General features: G+C 39.4%; 1 protein-coding gene across 2 annotated transcripts; it reads left to right on the forward strand.

Moving 5' to 3' along the window:
* Positions 1-1,827: 1,827 nt before the first annotated feature.
* Positions 1,828-16,961, forward strand: ARRDC3 (arrestin domain containing 3). Of its 2 annotated transcripts, XM_041752363.1 has the most exons (8): positions 1,828-2,411; positions 6,541-6,622; positions 8,614-8,761; positions 9,816-9,918; positions 10,409-10,665; positions 10,995-11,157; positions 11,429-11,583; positions 14,166-16,961. In XM_041752363.1, exons 1-8 carry the CDS (start codon positions 2,132-2,134, stop codon positions 14,220-14,222), a joined length of 1,245 nt encoding a protein of 414 aa, XP_041608297.1. In that variant the 5' UTR covers positions 1,828-2,131; the 3' UTR covers positions 14,223-16,961. The 2 variants fall into 2 exon arrangements, with proteins under 2 accessions (XP_041608297.1, XP_041608298.1); XM_041752364.1 differs by lacking the exons at positions 1,828-2,411; positions 8,614-8,761 and having other exon boundaries at positions 6,559-6,622.
* Positions 16,962-23,803: the final 6,842 nt, after the last annotated feature.

Raw genomic sequence — 23,803 nt, forward strand, 5'->3', positions numbered from 1 at the left:
AAGAATTTAAAACAATATTTATTAATGAAGGCCTCATTGTGTACTACACGTTTAAATCCGTTTCTTGTCCAATGTCATTTGAATGCTTAATATCATTTGACCTTAAAGCTAAGAAACTGACATTTTCGCAAATTCACCATTTTGCCACTAGGTGGCGAAAAAACCCAAGTAGTATCTGCTATTAAAGCTAGTACAAAATCCCAAGCACTTAAACCACTAGAATTTCCACCAGGTGTCAACCAAGAGGAGAAAAAAAAAAAAGACTATTTTTCCCACTCAAATACACAAATTCATAGCTTTAAACAGAACCACCTAAACTCAATTAGAGATAAATGGCTTGCCATTAGCTCTCCAAATAGTTTGCGTATTTATATATAATGCTGAGGCCAAGATCACTGCCTTGTCAAATAAGGCAATTGGCCTTGTCAACTTTCCCCCAAAAGCAAGAAAACAGCAAACAGCAAGACCATTAAATACAGTCAAAAACCTGCTACAGTTTATGAATATATAGTTCCAGATTCTTATATTTTTCCTTCTACATTTCTTAGAAAGTTCTGATTGCAAAAATCTAGAAAAGTTTATGCTTACACTTTGAACCCCAGTGTGATTTTATGAAAACATTGCCATTTGTTACTAAAATGTCCACAATCGAGAGATACATGTACTTGTCTTGAGACTTAGTATGAGAATTACAATGTTGAACCGTCTAAGGCTATTGGGCCTATAAAAATTAACATTAGAACTTTACAAAACTAAGCTCTATTCATATACCAAAGCATGCTTTTTAAAAACCAGGTTACAGCCTTCACTAATTTCTAACGAAGATCTTTCTATTCTGTCGTGAACGTGATGTCAGCTAAAACACTGTGTCATGCTGCCTCGCAGAAGGTGGTACTTTTTTAGGCTGAACTCTATTTTTAATCCCCTGGACAGAGGAGTTGTAATCATGTCATACACTGCACATCTAGCCGGAGGTGGTGTCTTTAAAAAAAAAAAAAAAAGTCTCTTCTTCCTTCTAGGAAGTGGTCAGCCTCCCCCCCCCCCCCCCCCCGCGTCATCATGCAAACAACTTTGTTGCTTTTCGTTGCTATCTAATTAAGAGATGGAAGACAAAAACAGTTGAGAAAGGAAAACCTATTGATTGAAAAACAACAACGACAACCCATTGATGAAATTCTAGTTGCTTCTGCTTCTGGCTCCTTACGGTGTCCTCTCCTCTAAGGTTTCTGTGGCCCCGCCTGAGTTCATTTCCACAACTGCCTACAACGCACTGGTCTTAAAAAAAAAAAAAAAAAAAATCCAATCCAAGAATGCTCTTGTCTACGGACATTATTTCTTGTCTGGTTTTTATTACATCTTCTTTTGAAATTCGTTAGGTCGTGCTCAGCTCAGCAGCCGGCCTCTTGCCCAACCGGTTTCCTTCCCCCCTTCCCCCATCTGCCTTCACGCATCACTTTTTCCTCCCTCCATCCGAGCAGTGGGCCGAACCCCGCAGTGCCGGGAACGCAGGCTTCGGGCTGTGCACTCGGCAGTTTGTCCTTCCTCGGCTTTGCACACAGCCTCCCGCCCGGCCCCGGCCGCCCCCCCCCCCCACCCCCCCGAGCCCCACTGTCTCAGGATCTATTAGGGTGAGCTCGGTAAGCGGCTTCGGAGCGCACGTCGAGGGTTTACGGTAGCCCGCCTGCCAATGGGAGCCCACGATGGAGAGAAGTCAGGCCCGGCCTCCCGACAGCCCCGGAGCCTCCCTCCCGCAGCCGCGCACCTACTGTACCCGCGAGCGAGCCGGGGACGCGCCGAGAGGGCGGACAGCAGCCGCGGCGTGCGCCTGCGCACTGGGGTTGTTTTTCACAAAGCTGCTCTTAAAGTGAGCTGGCAGGCTCCAGCCGCCCGTCTTTGTAAGGAGACCACTGAGACTAGCGGGATCGTGCAGCGGCGGCGGCTCTGCTGCCCTGACTTTTTAAGAAATCTCAATGAACTATTTGTAAAGAATCACTGATCTTGCCTGCAAGCTTTTTGCACGGCAAAGACATCGATCAGTGTTAGGTGAAGATCACATTTTATATGTGATCTTGACTTTTTTTTTTTTTGGTCTTACATTATATTTTTATAGATTTTTTTTGTTGTTATAAACATGGTGCTGGGAAAGGTGAAGAGTTTGACAATAAGCTTTGACTGTCTTAATGACAGCAACGTCCCTGTGTATTCTAGTGGGGATACAGTCTCAGGAAGGGTGAATTTAGAAGTTACTGGGGAAATCAGAGTAAAATCTCTTAAAATTCATGCAAGAGGGCATGCGAAAGTACGCTGGACCGAATCGAGAAACGCCGGCTCCAATACTGCCTACACGCAGAATTACACTGAAGAAGTAGAATATTTCAACCATAAAGACATCTTAATTGGACACGAAAGAGGTAAGTTTTTATATTATGGAGGACTCATTAGACCGATTTTTTCTTTGGGAAAGTGCCTTTTCAGCTTTTTCTGAATTAATGTAATTCCACTCCGGGCGTAACACATAGCAGCTTGATGAAGATTAGCAAAGTTGGAAGATCTTGGTTCTCCTTGACATTCATCGTGTGTTAAGTCGTAATGCATGCAGGCATCTGCAAAGTGACTGCAAACTGCACTTAACTACCTCTAGACCCGGCTTGGTCGGTGCCATACGCACTTGCAGTACATTTCTACCTTGCTTGTAAATTCTACTTAAATCCCATCCAGTAATTTTACTAATCAGTTTCCAAATCAGTTGCTAAACCCTGCAGTCCCAATATTCCATTTTCCCCCCTTATACTCTGCAACCTCAGGTCTTAGAAACTAAGCTTCAGTGGAGAAATGGAATTACATTTTTAAGTGGGTTAATAGGTGGTTTTCGCTTTTAATATTGACACGCAAAATACTTTAAAGGACTCATCGTTGTTCTTTGATCAAGGATTTCTGTGGCTTATTTTGACATATGGTATCGACACCCCACGTGTTTTTTCCTTATTCTCTCCAAATCCTTCATAAATTTACATCAGGCATTCTCTATTTTAAAGGACAGTAGCCTATCATTAGGATAGGTTTCAAATCAGTTTCAGGAACCATCTCGGGTCAGTAATTTTCTTTTCCGAGTAGGATGCCTAACTTTGGAACGTGCATTCAATGAAACCCGTGCCAGTCAAATGGAATTGAAAAGTATTCGGCACATTGGATTTGATTTTTGGTTGGAAAAGGGAGATAAAGGGTTGTCAAGGGGAGAAGGGGTCCTGAGATTTCCAATCTATTGTTTAAATGGTTACATTGTGGAAATATAGGAGACTCTAAGCTTGTTTTTCTAAGTTTCCACCCTTTGTTAGAAGCGGTTCAATCCTGTTTCGGACCAGTTCTGGGGGGTGGTGAGGAGGGGCGCTTGTTCTGCTCTCAGCAGATTGGTTACACGCGTCAGGTGGTGGCGATGACTTAATTCCTAGCCCAAGAAGAATATAATGTTAAAACTGGTTATGTAATTTCATGCTTCTCCTTTTTAATGCAGTATTTAGTTCAAATGGGGCCGATTTTTCAAAAAGTACAGCACACCTTTAACCTTTTTTCTTCTTAAAAACCACGTCCCCGGAGGAAGTGCTAATTGAACTAAGACAAGTGTCCAAATGAAGGATGCTTTTGAGTTATGGCACGTAATGCATTATCATTATTATCACTATTATTAAATACGGAGATGAAATCAGTTCCTTATATAAAGTTGGGTTTTCACAGTTGCACCTTAGCTAACCTGCATCCTGAGATAATTTCCTAGCTCCTCTTTCCAAGCAGGAACACTGATAAGAACTGCAGATGCCGAATGACAGCCTCGGTATCTGTTGGAAAGCAGACGCAGGGGTTTGCGTTTGAACCTTTCTGGACGTTGCAGCTTTTTATAAAATACATAAGAAACAAAGGTTTTGGAGGAGTTGAGGCTTGCAGCCGGGCTAGAAGTAGAGTCACGACTTACGGGGACAAACGCAATTTCATTAGTTAGCTCCGTGCTTCCGTGCTAAAGAAAGCCGGGTACCCCGTACCCCCACGAGATGCCCCCCCCTCGACCCCCGCAAAGCGTGGACGGGCTCTCTTTAGCTGGAATAGTTTCAATGACTTAAAAGTGGGACCTCTCAAACTAGCCTGGTAACTGAGGCCCCGCCCCGGGCGCCCGGCGATAGGCGGAGCCGCGTTTGTTAGCCTGTTGCTAAGGCGATGCCGCGCGCTGATTGGATTGGGCGCGGGCGGGTGGGGAGAGTGGGCGTGGCTTGGAACCGGCGTGCGCCGGCCGAGTCCCTCCCGAGCGGCCGCCCCCGCCCCCCCCCGGGTCCCCGCCGGGTCGCCGCTCGCGCCGGCCTTTCTGGGGGGCTGGGGGGGGGGGCGGAAGCCTGCGGCCTCGGGGGTCGGCCGAGCCCACGGGGAGAAGCTCGCGGCGGCCTCGCAGGTGCCGCCGGGCCGCTGGGCGTGCCCGGAGCCGGCCAGCCCATCCTGAGGGAACTTGCGCCGCAGGGTTAGCCGGACCCCATTTTCCTGGCTTTTTTTTTTTTTTTTTTTTTTCGGCTGGAAGATGTCAGGTGGCTTCTGTGAAGGCCCGTTTCCTCTCAGCTGGAACAAAGCGTGTGTGCCCCGAGCAGCCCCCAGGCCGCTACCTCGCTGGGACCTGAGGGGCCAGGATGGGAAGGAAAGCCGGGTGGGTGGCTGGGTGGGTGGGTGGGTGGGGGGCCCTCGGCGAGCGTCCGCCGACCCCCCCCCCCCCTTGTGCGGCCCTGCCCTCCCCCCGCCCCGGTTTCCCTCACCGTCACTGGAAAGGTGTCAGGGTGGCCCGAGCCAGATCGAACCGGTCACCGGCTGGGGCGTGGAAAGCGGAAGCGCCGCGCTGCGGCCGCCCCGCCCCCCGGCCCAAGCAGGCTAGGCTGCGCGACCGCGAGCGCGAGCGCCGCGCGACGTATGCCGTATGTATAGCGCGGCGCGCGGGCGGCGGCGGCGGCGGCGGCGGCGCGCGGGCGGGCGGGCCGGCTGGGATCTGCTCGCGCCGGTTTAGGCCGGTCCTCTCCTGCTCCGGTCTAGTTCTTGATTGACAGCCCGGCACTTGTTTACCACGGCGCGGCCGCCGCCGCGCGCCTCAATGAGATTGCTGAGCTGGCACAAAAAGGGAGCGAGGAGGGAAGGGAAGGAGAGGGAGGCGAACTTTGGGCGCCTCGGAGGGGAGCGCAGCGAAACGGCCCCCGGCCCGCCGGCCCGCTCCCGAGGCGGGGATTCGGTGAGGGCGTCTGCACGGGGGGCGAGGGAAGCCGTGCTGAGGGGCAAGGGACTCCGCGGGGCTTCTGAAGAGAAGTGGCCGCGCGGGGACGCTTTCCCCGCCGCGTTCCCCTCGGACGTGAGGGCCTCGCGTCGTGCGCTCTCGGCGCTTCGGGGAAAGTCCGCGGGCGCCGGCCCGGGCGCTCCTGGCCAGGTCGGCCTCCGCGCCGCACTCTCCGTCAGCGAGACGTTCCCTGCACTCGCCAAGGCGGAAATCAGAGTCCTCCGAAGAGTCCGGCATCCCCGCCCACAGGGTCGTGCAATTTATTTATTCTGGAGAAATCTTTAAAAAAAAAAAAAAAACTCGGTCTCCAGAAAATGGGTCTTAAAAAAAAAATGAAAGGTCCTCCTCCTTCCTGGCCGTTGGAAACAACCTGGTCAGAATTTGCCTTTTCCAGAATGTTTGGAACAGTGTGGTTTCCCGGTAAAAGCAGGCAGGCCAGGCACCTTTTAGATCTCAAAAGATATATTTTTATCTATGCAAATTTCTAGCCTGTTGCCAGGACAAACTGAAGTGTGATCGTTTTAGATTCAATCAAGAGGGGTTTTTTTGTTTTTTTTAGCCCTAAAACCGACATTAAAAAATCCGTTTGTTTTTTTTTTTTTTTTTTTTTTACTTGCAACATTTCGACAAAGTTTTCTGATGGTTGTAGGATTTTGACATTCGTGTCCTCTGTATCAAAACGGACGTTAAAGATCTAGGCGATTTTTCTCTCACATACAGTCATGAATTTTTCTTTTTTTTTTTTTTTTTGGATTTTACTTATTTATTCATGAGAGATAACAGAGAGGCAGAGACACAGGCAGGCTCCACTCAGGGAGCCGGACGTGGGACTCGATGCCGGGTCTCCAGGGTCACGCCCTGGGCCGCAGGCGGCGCTAAACCGCTGAGCCACCCGAGCTGCCCCAGTCATGAATTTTTAAGTCAACCATTGGAGACCAGGATGGCGTCACCTGAGCTCTGACTCCTCTGTTGGACATGAATTCTAGTAGTCACAGGTGCCCCGCAGTGCGGGTCATTCCCTTTAGAAAGCCACCTGTAAGGTAGGCCTACGGATCATCCCGGTCTCACAGGGGAGGCAACTGAAGTCTCAGGACTTGTAGTTCGCCCAGAGGGAGCGACCAAAGTCCGAATTCAGACCTCGCGGGCTCCAAAGCCCGTGGCCTCAGAGTACCTTTAACGCGATGCCACCAGGAAGACTGTGTAAAGGTCTAATATCGTCTTTTGTTTTCTTTTCCTGTTTGTTTCAGATGATGATAATTCAGAAGAAGGTTTCAACACTATTCATTCAGGAAGGCATGAATATGCATTCAGCTTCGAGCTTCCACAGACGTAAGTATTATGAGTAACAGGCTTTTTTTTTTTTTTTGGTAGACCTCTGTTCTTTGAAAATTAAAGTCATTCTAAATTTAGATATTTTTTAGTTTAAAAAAAAAAAAACCCTTTTCATTACTGAATATTGCTAGAGGAAAACAATACATTAAAAAAAAAGAAGCTGCTTTTTGATGGAGCCTGGCAAAATTATGGAAAGCAAAGCTCGATTCTTAGTCCTCGGTCTTGAAACCTATGAGGTTTTCAAGACTTGAATAGTATTTCAGGTACTGAGAGTGAATTGGAAGGTGCTCGTCAGATAGTAAGCACTTTGTACTTTATCATCAGGTGGCATTAGCGGAAACGTGGAACATATCAAGTCTCTGACTCAATAATTCAAAAAAAAAATTAAGCATTTAATCTGTTCTGCTAAATGCTAACCAACAGCCGTAAGCTGAAAAGATAAAAATAAATATCCTAACGTTAGAAGTGGATGTTCCTTTGATATGAATTCAGTAGCTTCTGTGCAAAGAACTCCTGAAAAAGTCACAGAGGTGTACTAAGACCTGGAATTCAAGGGAAACATCCATCAGCTACCTAAATATAAGGCACGGATATAGCATGAAAAAGGAGAGTGGTTTATTCTCAGTAAAAATAGATTGTTACAAGAGATTATACTCTCCTCAGTTTTTTTTTTGTTTTTTTTTTTTTATTTATGATAGTCACAGAGAGAGAGAGAGAGGCAGAGACACAGGCAGAGGGAGAAGCAGGCTCCATGTACCGGGAGCCCGACGTGGGATTCGATCCTGGGTCTCCAGGATCGCACCCTGGGCCAAAGGCAGGCGCCGAACCGCTGCGCCACCCAGGGATCCCTCTCCTCAGTTTTTTAAATGTCTTTATTAGTTCTAGTATTTGAATGGTTATATGTGGATAGACTTCATAAATGGTGTTTTTCAGAGTATTTATCAAATTACGTGACCTCTTTCTAAATGTATTGCCCTAATCTACTTTTAATAGAAGTACTGTGAGTCTGAATATAATGCTAATATTGGACCTGAGTAGTTTTAAGGTCATTTATATTTTATATATTTTAAAAAATTCTATCTATAAACCAAAGTATCTAAAATAGACTCTGGAAGACTTACATAAATACTGCATTTTCATGCTATACACATTAATGCAAGAGTCTAAAATGCAAAATAAATCTTTAAAAACACCACTACTTCTCATGCTAATCCAGGTTAGCACTCTACCTTGTAAGTAACTGACTACTGGGCATATTTCTAATGAAATTATGAAACAGGGACTAAACTTACTGAAATAAAACCTCCACAATTAATAAAATCTAGGGGAGAGTTGAAAACCAGTTCTGAAGAAAAGGGGGGGGGAGAAAACCAGTTATGATTCTCTGGATACAGATTAATAGAAATGTTTCTTTTTCTTTTTTAGTTCTGTAAAGTTAGACAACACAGCCAAAAAGAGTTCTTAGGACGAGTAACCTAAGAAACGGAAAAGCAGCTTTTTAGAGTTTCAGGAGAGTTTATAAAATGTGAACTTTTTGATATTATAACAACAGTCCCAGGCATTTTCTAGACCTTCTTAATTCCTATAAAAGGAGAGAGAATTCCTAGCCAGTGTGTAGAATATTAGAAATGATGAAACCATTCTTAACTTTGTTTTTAAATTCTCGACCTTTCAAGAATTGCTGACTTTCCAAACTTTCATAATTTTGCCGCCAGCATTGAAAGGAGCCTCTTCTTAGTTTAAAGGGATTGTATTCTTCTGGCTTTTTAAAGCAAAATTTCTATAATACTTAAGTGTTAGCTATTGTTTTTTTGGAAAACAGAAGGCTTTTTTTCCCCCAATGACTTCTCCCTTTGGAAATTTAAAAAATTCTGTTTGATACCTCATTGATATATGAACAGTGCAATATAGTAACACTTCTATGCTGACCTGTATAATTATTAAAAAGAGGTATAAAATTAATATAATGAACTTTATATTCTGCACAGACCACTTGCTACCTCATTCGAAGGCCGACATGGCAGTGTGCGCTATTGGGTGAAAGCCGAATTGCACAGGCCTTGGCTTCTACCAGTAAAATTAAAGAAGGAATTTACAGTCTTTGAGCATATAGATATCAACACTCCTTCATTACTGGTAAGAATTGACTGAATTCTTCATTCTTTGTTTTTTGGCATATAAATACTAAAGAATAATCACCTAAACTATGCAGTCTGTATAATTTTAAAACCGTGATTTCAAATTCCGTAAATACTAATATATTTTTTAAAATACAGTCAAGAGCACACAAATTAGTGAAGAATATGCTCGTATTTCCTGACAGTATATAATGACTTTAAAAATTTTTTAAAGTCAAAGCAACATATGGTATGAAATAACTCTTACTCTGAAATTAACAGAATAACAAAAAATAGATCTGTTCCCTGGATAATTTTAGTGGAGGCGGAACAGTACTATCAATTATTTTTATCATAAGAAAATGTCACTTACCATGAAAAGATCATACTCTAAAATTTGGACTGCATTGCATATTCCAATATAGGGATAGTTGTCAAATAATGGGGAGATTGTCACTTTCATGAAAAAACCATTACATTTTAAAAGAAATCCTTTTTAATTGCATTTTTTCACAAAATTCAAATTTGACTTTAAAAACTTCATCAAAAAAAAAAAACCTTCATCAGTTTTAAAAAAATGATAACATCTTTAGGCAAATAAGAATCCTAAAAATGAGAGTTTTCCTTTTTTCACAAAACTGATATTTACATTCTCAAAGAAAGATGTTAACATTTGGGATTAGAACCAAGTTGCTTTCCAAGCTGCCTTTTTTTTAAGGCAGTTTAAGTGGAATGTGGAAAGGGTTTTTTTGTTTGTTTGTTTGATTGGTTGGTTTTTAATTACTATATATGTAAATAGTGTGAGCAAAAACTGTGTTTATGGGATGTGTTAAGCCATGTTTTTTGTTTTATTTTTTTTTAACTGGATGGAAATTTGTATAAAACAAAAATAATTGTATAATTCAGAAGCCATTGGTTAGTTTTTTAAAAAGTATATTTCAATACACTTGGGGGGAAAAAAGCAACACTGCTTTTAATTTTAATTCCCCAAGAATCGAGAGTTTTATTTTAAAACATTCTGTTACTGCTCTAATTTATACATTGACCCTTTTCTCTAAATTTATTTCTTGCAGTCACCCCAAGCAGGCACAAAAGAAAAGACTCTCTGTTGCTGGTTCTGTACCTCAGGCCCAATATCCTTAAGTGCCAAAATCGAAAGGAAGGGCTATACCCCAGGTATGTATGAGATGGATTCCCACAGAAGTGGTCTTTCTTCTCTTAGTTCTTGTGTGTAAATTTATAGTACTTCTACTAAATGCAAATGTAATACAGTATTCTTTGGTAAAATAACTCCGTTTTTTTTTTCATACATGGGAATGTGGTTTCCTTTTTTTTTTTTTTTAAAGATTTTATTTATTTATTCATGAGAGACACAGGAGAGAGGCAGAGACCTAGGCAGAGGGAGAAGCATGGGACTCGATCCCAGGCCCCAGGATCATGCCCTGAGTCAGAGGCAGATGCTCAACCGCTAAGCCATTCAGGTGTCCTATGTGATGTCCATTTTTAAATAGCTACTAGAAATCAGTAGTTCATTTTACCAATTTAAGTTACTTGCCACTTTGGGGACAGTTTTTCATCCATGTAGTCCATTGAACTTTCAGACTTATCTACATTTGTAGAGGGTTTTTGATTTGTTTAACAGTAGATACATGTTTTTTTTCTCCAGGGGAATCAATTCAGATATTTGCTGAGATTGAGAACTGCTCTTCCCGAATGGTAGTGCCAAAGGCAGCCATTTACCAAACACAGGCCTTCTATGCCAAAGGGAAAATGAAGGAAGTAAAACAGCTGGTGGCTAACTTGCGAGGGGAATCCTTATCATCTGGGAAGACCGATACATGGAATGGAAAATTGCTGAAAATTCCACCAGTTTCTCCCTCTATCCTCGACTGTAGCATCATTCGTGTGGAATATTCACTAATGGTATGTATAGATTTAAGAGTTTTTTCATTATTAAAGTCATGAGGATATCATTCTGTCTTATTCCAGGGTTTGGTTTTTATCTTCCATGTATCATAGATACATACATATGTAAACCTTTAATTTGAATTACCACTATTTTATGTCACATGTAAATGTACTACACAGTACTATACATAGTGGAGGAACTTCTATTGTGGATTATATATATGTATGTATGTATAAAAGAAAGTAAATGAAAAACGAAGGTAACATTAAAATTGGGTTATTGGTTTTTTAAAAAGAAATAATGCTTGGAATTCTAAACCTATCATCTCCTTTCAATGTTTTAGGTATATGTGGATATTCCTGGAGCTATGGATTTATTTCTTAATTTGCCACTTGTCATTGGTACCATTCCTCTACATCCATTTGGTAGCAGAACCTCAAGTGTAAGCAGTCAGTGTAGCATGAATATGAGCTGGCTTGGCTTATCCCTACGTGAAAGACCTGAAGGTAATTCAGTAATGCATGTTTAAGCCTAATCTCGTATGATTATTTTCAAGATTGTAATTTTGCTTCTAGTATTTTATGATTAAATTTTTGTCTATATCTGCAGAAAGTAGATGTGTCCCTAATGTTAGATTTAAAACATATATCCCCCTAGTTTTAATCACAAAACAATTATTATTTTTACCTTGACATTCCTTTTTAATACCTACTATTCTGTGTATTTTGACATGCATAAGAACATGCTGTTCGAATTGCGTGTATCTTTTTCCTTCAGCACCACCCAGCTATGCAGAAGTGGTAACAGAGGAACAAAGGCGGAACAATCTTGCACCAGTGAGTGCTTGTGATGACTTTGAGAGAGCGCTTCAAGGACCACTGTTTGCATATATCCAGGAGTTTCGGTTCTTGCCTCCACCTCTTTATTCAGAGGTAAGCCCCAGCATCTTGAGTCTGAAATGGGCACTCTCTCCTAGGAAATAGCACTGCAGACTTTAAAAAAAAAAAAAAGTTAGGTTTTGATTATCATTGTATTAATAGAAAAACATAATCTAGAACAACAGGATTAAACATTTGATTAAGGTGTCAAGATTTAACTAAGTTTCATTCTTAAATTTAATAAAGTAGAACTCCTGTTATTGGGGAAATAGGGATAATGCTCTAAACTCATACTTAACAAAGTGCCAGTTAAAGGAACAATTCATACTTTAAAGCATCAATAGAAGTGGCATTTTGCAAGCATGAACTAATCAAGTAACTAAGAAGTTATCTTTATCATCCTTTTCCAATGTAGTTCTTGCATATAACATTCCCAGTCATAGGGGAAGATAACATATTTGCAAAACATGTTAGACAAACATTTCTACACGGTTTCTTTTTATTCATCTCATATGAATGACCACGAAGCACTTATGTGAGTAGAACATGGCCCTTACGTGGGAGAGGCCTACAGATTGGTGAGAACAAATTTTTTAGAAGCAAGGTATTCCATAATAAAGTGATTAGAATGCACTCAGTTCATTTGAGGAGCAGTTCATTAGGCCTTGGAAATCGAGAAAGTCTTTCTTGAGAAGGAAGCCAAATCTTCAAATAATTAGTCTTCAAAAGATAATATAGTCCAGGCAGGAACAACAGCATGTGCAAAGACAAGGAGGTAGGGGGGAAATGGAGCAATCTCAGGATACTTGAGAATACATCTTCCCCCCCCCCCCCCCTTTAAGATTTTATTTATTTGACAGAGCAAGCGAGCATGAACGGGGAAAGGCAGAGGAGAGGGAGAAGCAGGGAGCCCAATGCAGGGCTGGATCCAAGGACCCCAGGATCATGACCTGAGCTAAAGGCACTTAACCAACTGAGCCACCCAGGCACCCCCAGAATACATCTTAATTAATAAATGTTTTACAGAGCTTTTAAGTTGGCCTTGATACCAATATAATGCCAAATAATTTTGTAAATCACTAGACTCACTCTTCTCTTTTTGGTTATCATAGTTCAGCTATTTAACAATGAATTATTACTCTCAAGACCTAAGTGGGATTGCTTCACTCTAACAAATTGCTTTTTACCTCTTAATATCATGACTTAGAAGAGTCCATTTCAGATGCGATTAGTAGAAGAGTCACTTTATTCATTGATTATAGGATATTTAGAATTTGTTCTTGCAAATTTTTGATTAGACATAATTTTTCTAACCCACTATTCCATTTCACAAAATTTTCCCTTACGTGCTAAAAAGATTTTCCCACTTATTACAGATTTGATTACTACATTTTTATGCTGATGTTTCTGTCTTAAGTTAGTCATTTCTGATTTGATCTGAGGCTTTCAGGTTGTACAACAGGCATTTTAAAAGAATGGCAATCTAAGTATCCACTTGTAAGCAATTTGTGGCAAAATTCTACTACCTTCTTTTAAAGTGAACTAAAAATGATTTAATAAAAACTTTTAGGGATGCCTGGGTGGCTCAGCGGTTAAAGCCTCTGTCTTCAGCTCAGGGCATGATCCTGGAATCCTGGGGTCCCACATCGGGCTCCCTGCATGGACCTGCTTCTGCCTCTGCCTCTCTCTCTCTCTCTCTCTCTCTCTCTCTGTGTGTGTGTGTCTCTCATGAATACATAAATAAAATTTTAAAAAAGAAAAAATGTTTAAAAAAAAACTTTTAAAACCCTAAATTGGTTCAGAATGTGTTTCAGTTAAATAGCCACATAGAACGGAGGAAGTTCTAAATTGTATTAAGGTTTTTTCTCTTTTAAGTTATTGAAAGTTATTTTGCTTTTTTTCCCTTCAAAAATGTGTTTTACTTAGTTTTGTGAGGCACTTTAAATTATGCCAAATTTAAATGCAAGTAAAATGGGTCTTTTCCAAAAGATGTTTCAGTAAACGAAATGTATTAAAGCCAATTATTTGCCGCCTTGTGCCCATTCTCTTTGTACCAGAGAGGCAGCTGAGATGCAGTCACCTTGCTTGAATATATGTGCATATGAAAGTCACACTAGTAACAGAGGAAGGGGGCAGGCTCCTTAGGCATTTCGGATTCAGCCTTGCTATTTCTTGATAGACCTAATTTTCCTAGGCCCTCTCTAGTGTCTCTTACTCACAAATTATTACTTCAAATATTCACCAAGAACATTATTTACACAACTGCATTCTTCCCAAAGCCTAGAAAAAGATGAGTTGACTTTTGTAAGAGGATAAAAGGGATACTTTACAAAGATCATTACTACGAAGATGTGTTCTCCATTGTATTTTAGTCTTAAGTACTACGAAGTGCTGAGTAAAACACCATTCACTGATAAAATTTTTACCATTAGCTTTTGGGAAAGAGAACTATTTGGGCATACCTTATTAATCTAGTAATTAAATCTCAGCCACTTTATAGATACTACGAGTATCCTTTTCTCCCTTACATGCTGTGTATGTTCTGATTAAACTCTTCAGTAGTACTCAAAATGTTAGTGACTGCTCCATTTTTACTAGACCCTTTCAAATAAGTGTAATTTTTTTTCACTTTTTAGATTGATCCAAATCCTGATCAGTCAGCAGATGATAGACCATCCTGCCCATCTCGTTGAAGGAACACTTGGTTAAATCAAGTTGATGTGGATTCCGAACTGTATCTCTTCCCAGCTGAGGACAGAGAAGTATCTTGGAGACACGTTTTCAGAGGAAGTGGAATTGCTTTTGCCCAGAAAAATGGCAAATACATGAAACAACCAGTGATCATGCTTTAGAAGCCTATAGCAACATTCTGGGACTGCTCCAACATGCTTGAAGATCTAAGCTTTTCTCCTTTAAAACAGGCACATACTAAGAGCAGTCTTCTTAGCCTATGGTCATACGTGTCAAGACACCACGTTGTAAAGAGGGATGATTTCCTTCTTTTGATTTGAAAATTTGCACATGCTCAATGCTTACATTGTGCAGTTCCGATGTCACTACAGCTTTTTTTTTTTCCATTTATGCCAGACTCTTGATACTCTTTAAAAACTTGTTTGTGGTCAGCACAACAAGGAACAAAAGAAAGCTTTGAAAAAACTTTAACATGAAAAAAACGCACTGACTTTTTTTTTTAATTTAATATAGCCTGGACTTTACCTGCGTATGCACATGCTCAGAAATGTCCTACTAGGCTGACCATGTATCACCTCTTCAGCTTGGATCCTATTGTGGATTTATTTACAAACATCAAATGCCTTCAAGCCAATCCTTCTTGCTGTATGTTTTGCAGCCTACTGTAGTAGATACGCAACAGATATGTGGGAAAAAGAGATAAGAGGAGGAAGCTAATAAGAGACTTTGTCAAGATTGTATACCTTCTTGGTTTCTTTTAAGAATTTGTTGCCTTTCTACTATTACAGCAAAGCAGCATTTTGTTACTGACTGCCTAAAATCACTTAATCTCAGGTGAACGCATCACTTGCCAAACTGTTGGAATGCTATTTGTGTTTTGTTGCACTGTTGAGTTATTTTTTTGTTTGTTTGTTTGGTTGGCTTTTTGGAGAGGGAAATTTGGAAAAGGGACATACACAAAAGTGATAACCCACCCACATTCCCTTTTTATCATGACATAAAAGAAGAAACTAGCAGAGCTAAGAATGGAGTAAGAAAGGCAGTATGGCAGGCACCAGCAAAGAGTTAAGGGCTTGTTGCTCTTAAAAATTACTGTTATTTTTATTATTTTAAGAGTATGGAAATTTTCCAGCCACTGGAGAAGAGGAGAAAGTGCATTTATTTTTATACAGAGTTACTTAATTACCTCCAAAACACATATGTTGGAAATCATTTTTGCTGGTGCAGAGTATTTTAATGAGCAGGAATATATATATACACACATACACATAGATCCAAATATATATGTGTATGTGTGTATATATATATTCAGGTTACAATTAGCTTAATTTATACATTTCCTATCCTGCTCAAGCTTCTCAGAGCTTGAAAACCCAGGTTTATTCTAAAAGTGTATAACTTCAAAATTACAAATACTAGAATGTATGCTGGAATGAGAACTGTTTTTATATTTTTGTGGGTTTTTTTTTTATGTGGGTTTTTTTTTAATGAAAGTATTTTTCCATTACCTAAAGAACATTTTGCTAAATATGAGAAACCACTCACTTTGAGTATATATAGATAAGAGCAACCACCTCAGTACATTATAATTAAAGATAATTTACAGTTGGCTCATTACAAATATACCAGCATTCATGATGACACTTAAAAACCATTTTCCAAGGTACCAAGTGTACTGATTGTCTTATTTCAGAAAGAATTCAGCTCTGATATTTTTAATAAATCAGCATCTCTGATGTTGCAACATACGTGTGAAATGGATGTTACATCTATCCTGCCATTTAACCCCACAGTGAATAAAGTGGCTGAAAATAATAGTAACTCTGGCTTGGTGCTTGACCTGGTTAAATACTGTCTTAAAGCTTCATACAAAACAAATAGGCTTTTCCATAAGTGGCCTTTAAGAAAACATGGAAGACAATTCATGTTTGAAAAATGCTGACAGGGTGAAGAAAGCCCAGCGTAAAAATGAATCGCGTTTTAAGTGATTCAATAAAGGGTTTGGGCTCCCGTAGCAAACTAATACTAGATAATAAGGAAATGGGGGTGAAATATTTTTTTATTGTTAAATCATTTTGTGAATGTCCCCCTCAAAAGAAGCTAATGGAATAGTTGGCATAAAGGGCATTTGGTGGTTTTATTTTTGTTTGGGGGGGGACTGTCTGAAAAATCCCTTTTCTTTTCTCTCTTCTTATGTCTAACTGACTAGGGAACAATTGTTGATAGGCATAGCATTGGAATACTTATCACCATATACTCTTATAAATAACACATGAAGCAAGAATGACCAATATTCTGACAATTGGACTGGGTCACAAAATGTGATTAAATTTTAAATATATAAAACTTTATCAAATAAAGTTTTATTTTCCCCATTAAAATATTTCTTTTCTTTCTTATTTAGAGGCATTACTTTACTCTCTTCTAAATATTGGTCAATTCCTGACATAAGATGTGAGGTTCACAGTTGTATTCCAGTATTCAAGATAGATTCCTGATTTTGCAATTAGGAAAAGTAAAACCCAAAACGTTAGCAAAACAAAGTGCAATATTAAATGTTTGCTTTATAGATTATATTCTATGGCTGTTTGTAATTTCTCTTTTTTTCCTGTTTTATTTGGTGCTGAATATGTCCTTGTAGGCTCTGTTTTAAGAAAACAATATGTGGGAAATGATTTAATTTTTCCTATTGCTCTTCCTTGTGGAAAATAAAGTGTTTTGTTTTTTTCTTTTTTGTAAAATTGTGGAGATTTACTTGAATCTTGATCATGTCAGTAACTCCTCATACATGCAAACACTATTAGAACTACAATTAAATTCTATTTTAAGCCATTCTGGGTAAGACTTACTTCAAGCCACCAAAGAGAACTACTGAAACCTTAAAGGAATTTTTAATACTGATTATCAGTGTTTGACTTAATAATCCATCAAATTATGGATGCTTTTTAAATAAAAGCTGTAAGTCCATTGTATAAATTTCAGTCCTCTATATGATCCAAACTTAACCAGGTAAAGTAGTTTCACTTTCAGGTACCAATTCCTTCTTGCTGTGATGTGTCCCAAGTTTCTATTATTTCAAGAGTACATAAATTTTTATTAACTAATCTTAGAAAAATATTTTTTATAAACTTTAGAACAACTGTACATATTGTTTTTCTGAAGGAATGTGTGGATTTCACAGTGATTTGTAACATTAGAAGTAGTTTTGGACCACATTAAGAAAATAACCATTCCTCAGTGTTTATATACTCCTAGATTAGCTATCAAGTTGTATATGTGCCTTATACTATGATTCTCTCATATTCTCAAATTTGTATACATACATAAGGTGTGACAAATGTTTACACAATATGTTTATAATCAATTTTACAGATATAAGAGCTAGCAATCTACACAATGTCTATACAGTAAGAAATAAAGATGACCAAGGGAAGAACTACAGCATGAGAAGGGGAGATAGAGGTTTTGGGTTCTATAACTAGATGTAGCCTTGAACAAGATGTGTGAATTTTGATGTCTTCAAGGTGGAAAAGATCTCCAAAGTCCCTTTACAACATTGGAAATGAACTACAGTGCTTCTTAATTTGCATTAGAATACTTTTAGACTGAGTTAAGTACATGTTTCAAGTTATATACAATTGATAGTTACCTGGCTCTGTTTCTGCATTGTCATCGATACTTAACAAACTATCACCAGTTAGGATTTACTGAATGACCAAGCTTACTATATTTTTCAGGATTTTTTTTTTTATTGTAACAGGGAGAAACTCAGACTAGCTTAAGTACTAAAACACTAATAACCAGTAATTCCGAGGATGAACTATATTAAATACATTTGAATCCAGAAATCCAAATAATGCTCTGAGGACACTTGTCTCTCACCTCTGTTCACTTACCTTTTTCATATTAGCCTTATTCTTTCATAATAGGCCAAGAAAGATGAGCCCAGCTTCTATAGCTCCAGGAAGAAAAGCCATCTGGACTCTCCAAATCACTTGTTAGGGGAGATTCTGATTGGCCAATATCTGGGTTATGTCTCATGCCACACAGAATGGGTTTCCCAATAGAAATCTGTTTCCAAAAGAAGGGAGAAAAGAGGTTACTATATATTCTTGGTATTTCTAGTGTTGTCCAAACCAGCAGCAATGGATCACTTGAAAAGCGCATTAGAAAAGCAGTATATCAGGGTCTATCCCAGAATACTGACCCAATACCTGTTTACATGATTCCTAGATAATTTGTAAGTACAGTAAAATTTAAGAAGCTCTGTAGCACCAAAGAAAAGTAAGAGATGAAGACACAACAGGCAACTTTGTTTTCATGAGTCTCAGACTGTAAGTGAGCTAAGGATTTGGGAAACTTAGTAAGTGAAAACTAGGGACGCCTGGGTGGCTCAGCTGTGCCTTCTACCCAGGGCGTGATCCTGGAGTCCTGGAATTGAGTCCCACATCATGGGACTGCCCTGCATGGAGCCTGCTTGGAGCTGGCTTCTCCTCTGCCTGTGTCTCTGCCTATGTCTCTCATGAATAAATAAATAAAATCTTGTTTAAAAATAAATAAATGAAAAATAATCATGGCGTTTTAAATCTCAAAGCCTGTTTATGGCTTGATATTTTGGGGATACAATTTTGTAACTACTATAATGAAGGGTGGCAATTATTAAATTAACAACCAGCATTTCTCAAAACATCCATGACTAAATGATGAAATATTTTCTTTTTATTTCTTGATTTCAAAATCAATAGGAGATGCATTTTTCAATTCATGAGAGAAAAATTTATTGATATAAAAATTTTTGAAAAAAAATGAAAAAAAAATTTTGACTTTAGAGGAATGTAGTCTGCAATCTTTTTAAGAAAAAAAAAAAAATAGGAAAATAGCCAGGAAATGCAGTAGATACATGAAGATGGAAATCCAATACACGAATATGTCAAATCCAAAACAACCAGTAGTTAAAAATCCAAATGCACAAGCCCAACTGGAAATAGAACCAATATCATTGTCTTTGTTGAATAGCATGAAGTTATAAGGAAAAGAATATATTTTCTCAAACCAGCTTCACAATTACTAACTTGGGTAATTGAAGTCACGATTATTATAGAGAAAAAAAACAAAAACAAAGTTGCTTTAGAATAGATTCTAATACTTTTATGTTAAGATCATATAACCTAATGTGATTCACGAAAACAAATGCTTATGGCTTGAGGAATTTCTGATGCATTATAGTTAAGTCTAACTGGAAATGGATTTTTGCTACTTCTAAATTCAAGACTTCCATAAATTCTCAACATCAGTTTACAATCTACACAAAATGATTATTACCTCTGGCACTGATAGGTCTCTGGGAACATTAATAAAGTTAAAATAGGGAGTTAAAACATCTTTGCATAATTTAGAGATTTACTAGTTATACAAAACAGTCTTATCAGTAAACAGAAGGATGTGAAAAATTAAAATATATTGTCCTAAGTGATGATACAACAGATGAAAGTCAAATTATTACACTATTACTTTAGATGACATGAATTTTTGCTATCTGATCCTTACTGAATATAGGAATTTGTACTTATTAGATCATCTTTCTCTAATGATTAATAGCTTAAATAATGATAGAAATGCAAAAACAAATTGCTAGAATAAACAGCCAGTTTCTGCTTTGCTTTTTTTTTTTTTTAAGGCATCATCAACATTTCTACCTTCAAGTGCAAGACACACTTTTATAATCTACACATCTTGACAGATTTGAATCCCAAAAGGTAGTACTCACGATGTTTAGAACAAGAGGAAAATAACAGGAAACTAAGATACAGCACACACATCACATAAACAGGATGCTGGCAGCCCTTATAAAAAGCGGTCCCAGAACCCACAACAACAAAATCACACATGCATTCCCTTCCCAAACTGGTAATCCCAAAATGACAAAAGCAGAGGAGAAAATACTCTCTCTCCTTACTATTTCTCCTATTTGGAGAGTCAACTTCAGGAAACCCTTGTGAAGAAACAACCACAGGAGTACACGCTGTGTAGGGAAGCAGTGGACAAATGCCTCCGCTGGCGAACTTTCATGAGTGCCTTGAGCAGCCTGACCAGGAAAAGCCCCATAAATTCCCTCATTACATTGTCCTCTGTTATTAGTTTCCTACTGGCTACCTCAACAAAATACTTCAAACCAGGAGACCTAAAACAACTGAAATTTATTCTCTCACGGTTCTGGGGGCTAGAAGTCCAAAATCATGGCAGTGCTATACTCCTGAAGTCTACAGAGGCAGACCTTTCCTTGCCTCTTCTTGCTTATGGTGGTGGCTGCCCATCTTTGGCAGTCCTTGGCTTGCAGACGCACCACTGGAACCTCTGCCCTTTTTTATCTAATGGCCATCTTCTCCTAGGGTCTCTGTCCCTTCACATGGCTTTCTCCTCTGAGTCTCTTCTCGTCTTATACAGACAGAGTCGTGCTGGATTAAGGGTCCACCGTACTACAGCACAAACTTTATATTACCTAATTACATCTGCAATGTCCCTGTTCCAAATCAAGTCATATTCTGAGACACTGGGGATTAGAGCTGCAACCTATCTTTTTGGGAGACACAATTCAATCCATAACAACCTTCTTTCCTCCAAAAAACAAAACATGCTAATAATGTAGTACCTATAAGGAAAAGCTATCTATTTAGAGGAAATACATTCAGCTATTCTTCACTTTATAGAGCAGATTTAGTCCCAAACTGTAAAATCACTATAGACCAAAGGAAACATTCCCTCCCTGCTACCCCTTTTTTTCCTGCTGGGTTACTGTACTCATCTAAGAGATAAGAAATCTAAATTCTGGTCCACAGACACTAAGTGGCTGAATGAACTGAACAAATCATCTGACTTTTCTGATATTGCATTTCCTGCTTCTTAATCTATGAAATTTCTTGGGGCACCTGGCTGGCTCAGTCAGTGAGACATGTGACTCTTGACCTCAGGGGTGTGAGTTCAAGCCCCATGTTGGGTGTACTTAAAAAATAAAAACTTAAAAAAAAATGAAATTCCTCTTCCAGCAATACCTTTCCATTCAGAATACCTGATATAGTTGAATTAAAATATCATAACCTTGTACTCAGGTTGTGGACTTGAAGATTTTATATTACTGTAAAATTTATTATTTCCCTATACTTACACCAATACTACAACCTAAAACTTACACAACTAAATTTCACTCTAGAAAATAGTATATGGTACTATGTAGGCCACTACTTTGTTTGAAACAGTAAAAGCTAGCCACGATTCATCCAATAACCATGGGGTTTTAGAAAGCACATTGTGTCAGGAATCAAGAATCCTGCTCCCAGGCTTCCTCTAGCTAGTTGGTCCCAATGTAACCACCAGTGAACTCTCTGGGCCTTGGTTTCTTCATTCTTCATCAGGTAAAAAAGAGACTTTCCCACGACTCCTGCGATTTCTTCTAGCCAAATAGTCAACCCATCTACCTGTTATGCAACAGGGATGAAATTCAGGTGAGACCTTGCTTTCAGAATGCCACATAATCAATCTTTAGGCATGCCTTGGAGATCTTGCAGGTTTGGTTCCAGACCATTTCAATAAGGTGAATATTGCAATAAAGCTAGTCAAATAAGTGTTTTTGTTGTTTTTATTTTTATTCATTCATTCATTCATTCATTCATTCATGAGAGAGAGAGAGAGAGAGAGGCAGAGACACAGGCAGAGGGAGAAGCAGGCTCCATGCCGGTAGCCTGATGCGGGACTCAATCCAGGGACCCCAGGATCACACCTTGGGCCAAAGGCAGGTGCTAAACCATTGAGCCATCCAGGGACCCCCAAATAAATGTTTTTGTATCCCAGAACATTTAAAAATTATGTTTACACTATAATGTACTCTATTAAGTGTGTAATAGCATTGTGTCTAAAAAAAATGTGTATACCTTTTTTGTTTATAAGATTTATTTATTTATTTATTTATTTATTTATTTATTTATTTGAGAGAGAGAGAGAAAGCATGAGTGAGGGGAGGAGCAGAGGGAGAAGGAGGGATAATTTTAAGCAGGCTCCATGCCAAGCACAGAGCCCAACGTGGGGCTCGACTCATGACCCTGAGATCATGACCAGAGCCAAAATCAAAGTCAGAGACACAACTGACTGAGCCATCCAGGTACCCCAACAATGTGTATACCTTTTTTTAAAAAGATTTTATTTATTTATTCATGAGAAACACACACACACACACACAGAGAGAGAGAGAGAGAGAGAGAGAGAGAGAGAGGCAGAGACACACACAGGCAGAGGGAGAAGCAGTCTCCATGCAAGGAACTCGATGTGGGACTGGATCCCAGGATCCCGGGATCACGCCCTGAGCCAAAGGCAGACGCTCAACCACTGAGCCACCCAGGCATCCCAACAATGTGTATACCTTAATGAAACAATACTTTATGGCCAAAAAAGGCTAACCATCATGAGAGCTTTCAGCAAGTTATAATCTTTTTGCTGGTGGAGGGTTAATGGCTGCTGACTGATGAGGGTGCTGGTTGCTGAGGATTGGGGTGACTGTAATCATTTCTTTTTTGTTTTATGTAAACTCTGTGTCCAAAGTGGATCTCATGACCCTGAGATCAAGAGTCACGTGCTCTACCAACTGAGCAGCCAGGCAGGAACCCTTTCTTGTGGTAATTTCTTAAAATAAGACAACAATGAATTTTTCCACATTAACTGACTCTTCCTTTCACGAATGATTTCTTTGTAGCATGTGAAGCTGTTTGATAGCATTTTACCTATGGTAGAACTATCGAAATTGAAATCAATCCTCTCAAACCCTGCTGCTGCTTTATTAACTAAGTTTATGTAAAATTCTAAATCTCTTACTGTCATTTCAACAGTCTTCATAACCTCTTCACCAGGAGTAGATTCCCTCCCTAGAAACCACTTTGCTCATCCATAAGAAGCAGCTCTTCATCTGTTCAAATTTTATCACGATGTTCTAGCAATTGAGCCAATTATCAAGATTGTTCTAGCAATCTTTAGGCTCCACTTCTAATTCTAGTTTTCTTGCTCTTTCCACCACATCTGCACTTACTTCCTCCACTGAAGTTAAACTCCTCCATGTCATCCATGAGGCCTGGAATCACTTCTTCCAAACTCCTTTTCATATTGATATTTTTACCTCTTCTCATGAATCACAAATTTTCTTAATGGCATCTAACATGATGAATTCTTTCCAGACGGTTTTCAACTGACTGCCCAGATCCATCAGAGGAATCACTATATCCATGGCAGCTTTGGTTTTACAAAATATATTTCTTAAATAATTAACACTTGAAAGTTGGGGTGTCTGATTCAATCATCAAGCAAGAGAATCTTGATGTTGGGGTTAAGTTCGAGCCCCATGTTGGGTGTAGAGATTATTTTAAAATAAAATCTGTTTTAAAAAATGCATACATATATATACACACTTGAAAGTCAAAATTCCTCCTTAATCCCTGGGCTGCAGAGTGGATATAATATTAGCAGGCATGAGAACAAAATTCTTCTCATTGTCCATCTTCATCAGAACTCTTGGGTGACCAGGCACATTGTCAATGAGCAGTGG

The sequence above is a fragment of the Vulpes lagopus genome, chromosome 4 (assembly GCF_018345385.1).
Source record: "Vulpes lagopus strain Blue_001 chromosome 4, ASM1834538v1, whole genome shotgun sequence".
Taxonomy (NCBI): Eukaryota; Metazoa; Chordata; class Mammalia; order Carnivora; family Canidae; genus Vulpes; species Vulpes lagopus.

Coding starts and splice junctions, on each gene's coding strand:
- ARRDC3 (XM_041752363.1), top strand. CDS start 2,132: ATGGTGCTGGGAAAGGTGAAGAGTTTGACAATAAGCTTTGACTGTCTT. Junction 6,623..8,613: donor AGCTTCGAGCTTCCACAGAC/GTAAGTATTATG, acceptor TATTCTGCACAG/ACCACTTGCTACCTCATTCG. Junction 11,158..11,428: donor CCTACGTGAAAGACCTGAAG/GTAATTCAGTAA, acceptor TTTTTCCTTCAG/CACCACCCAGCTATGCAGAA.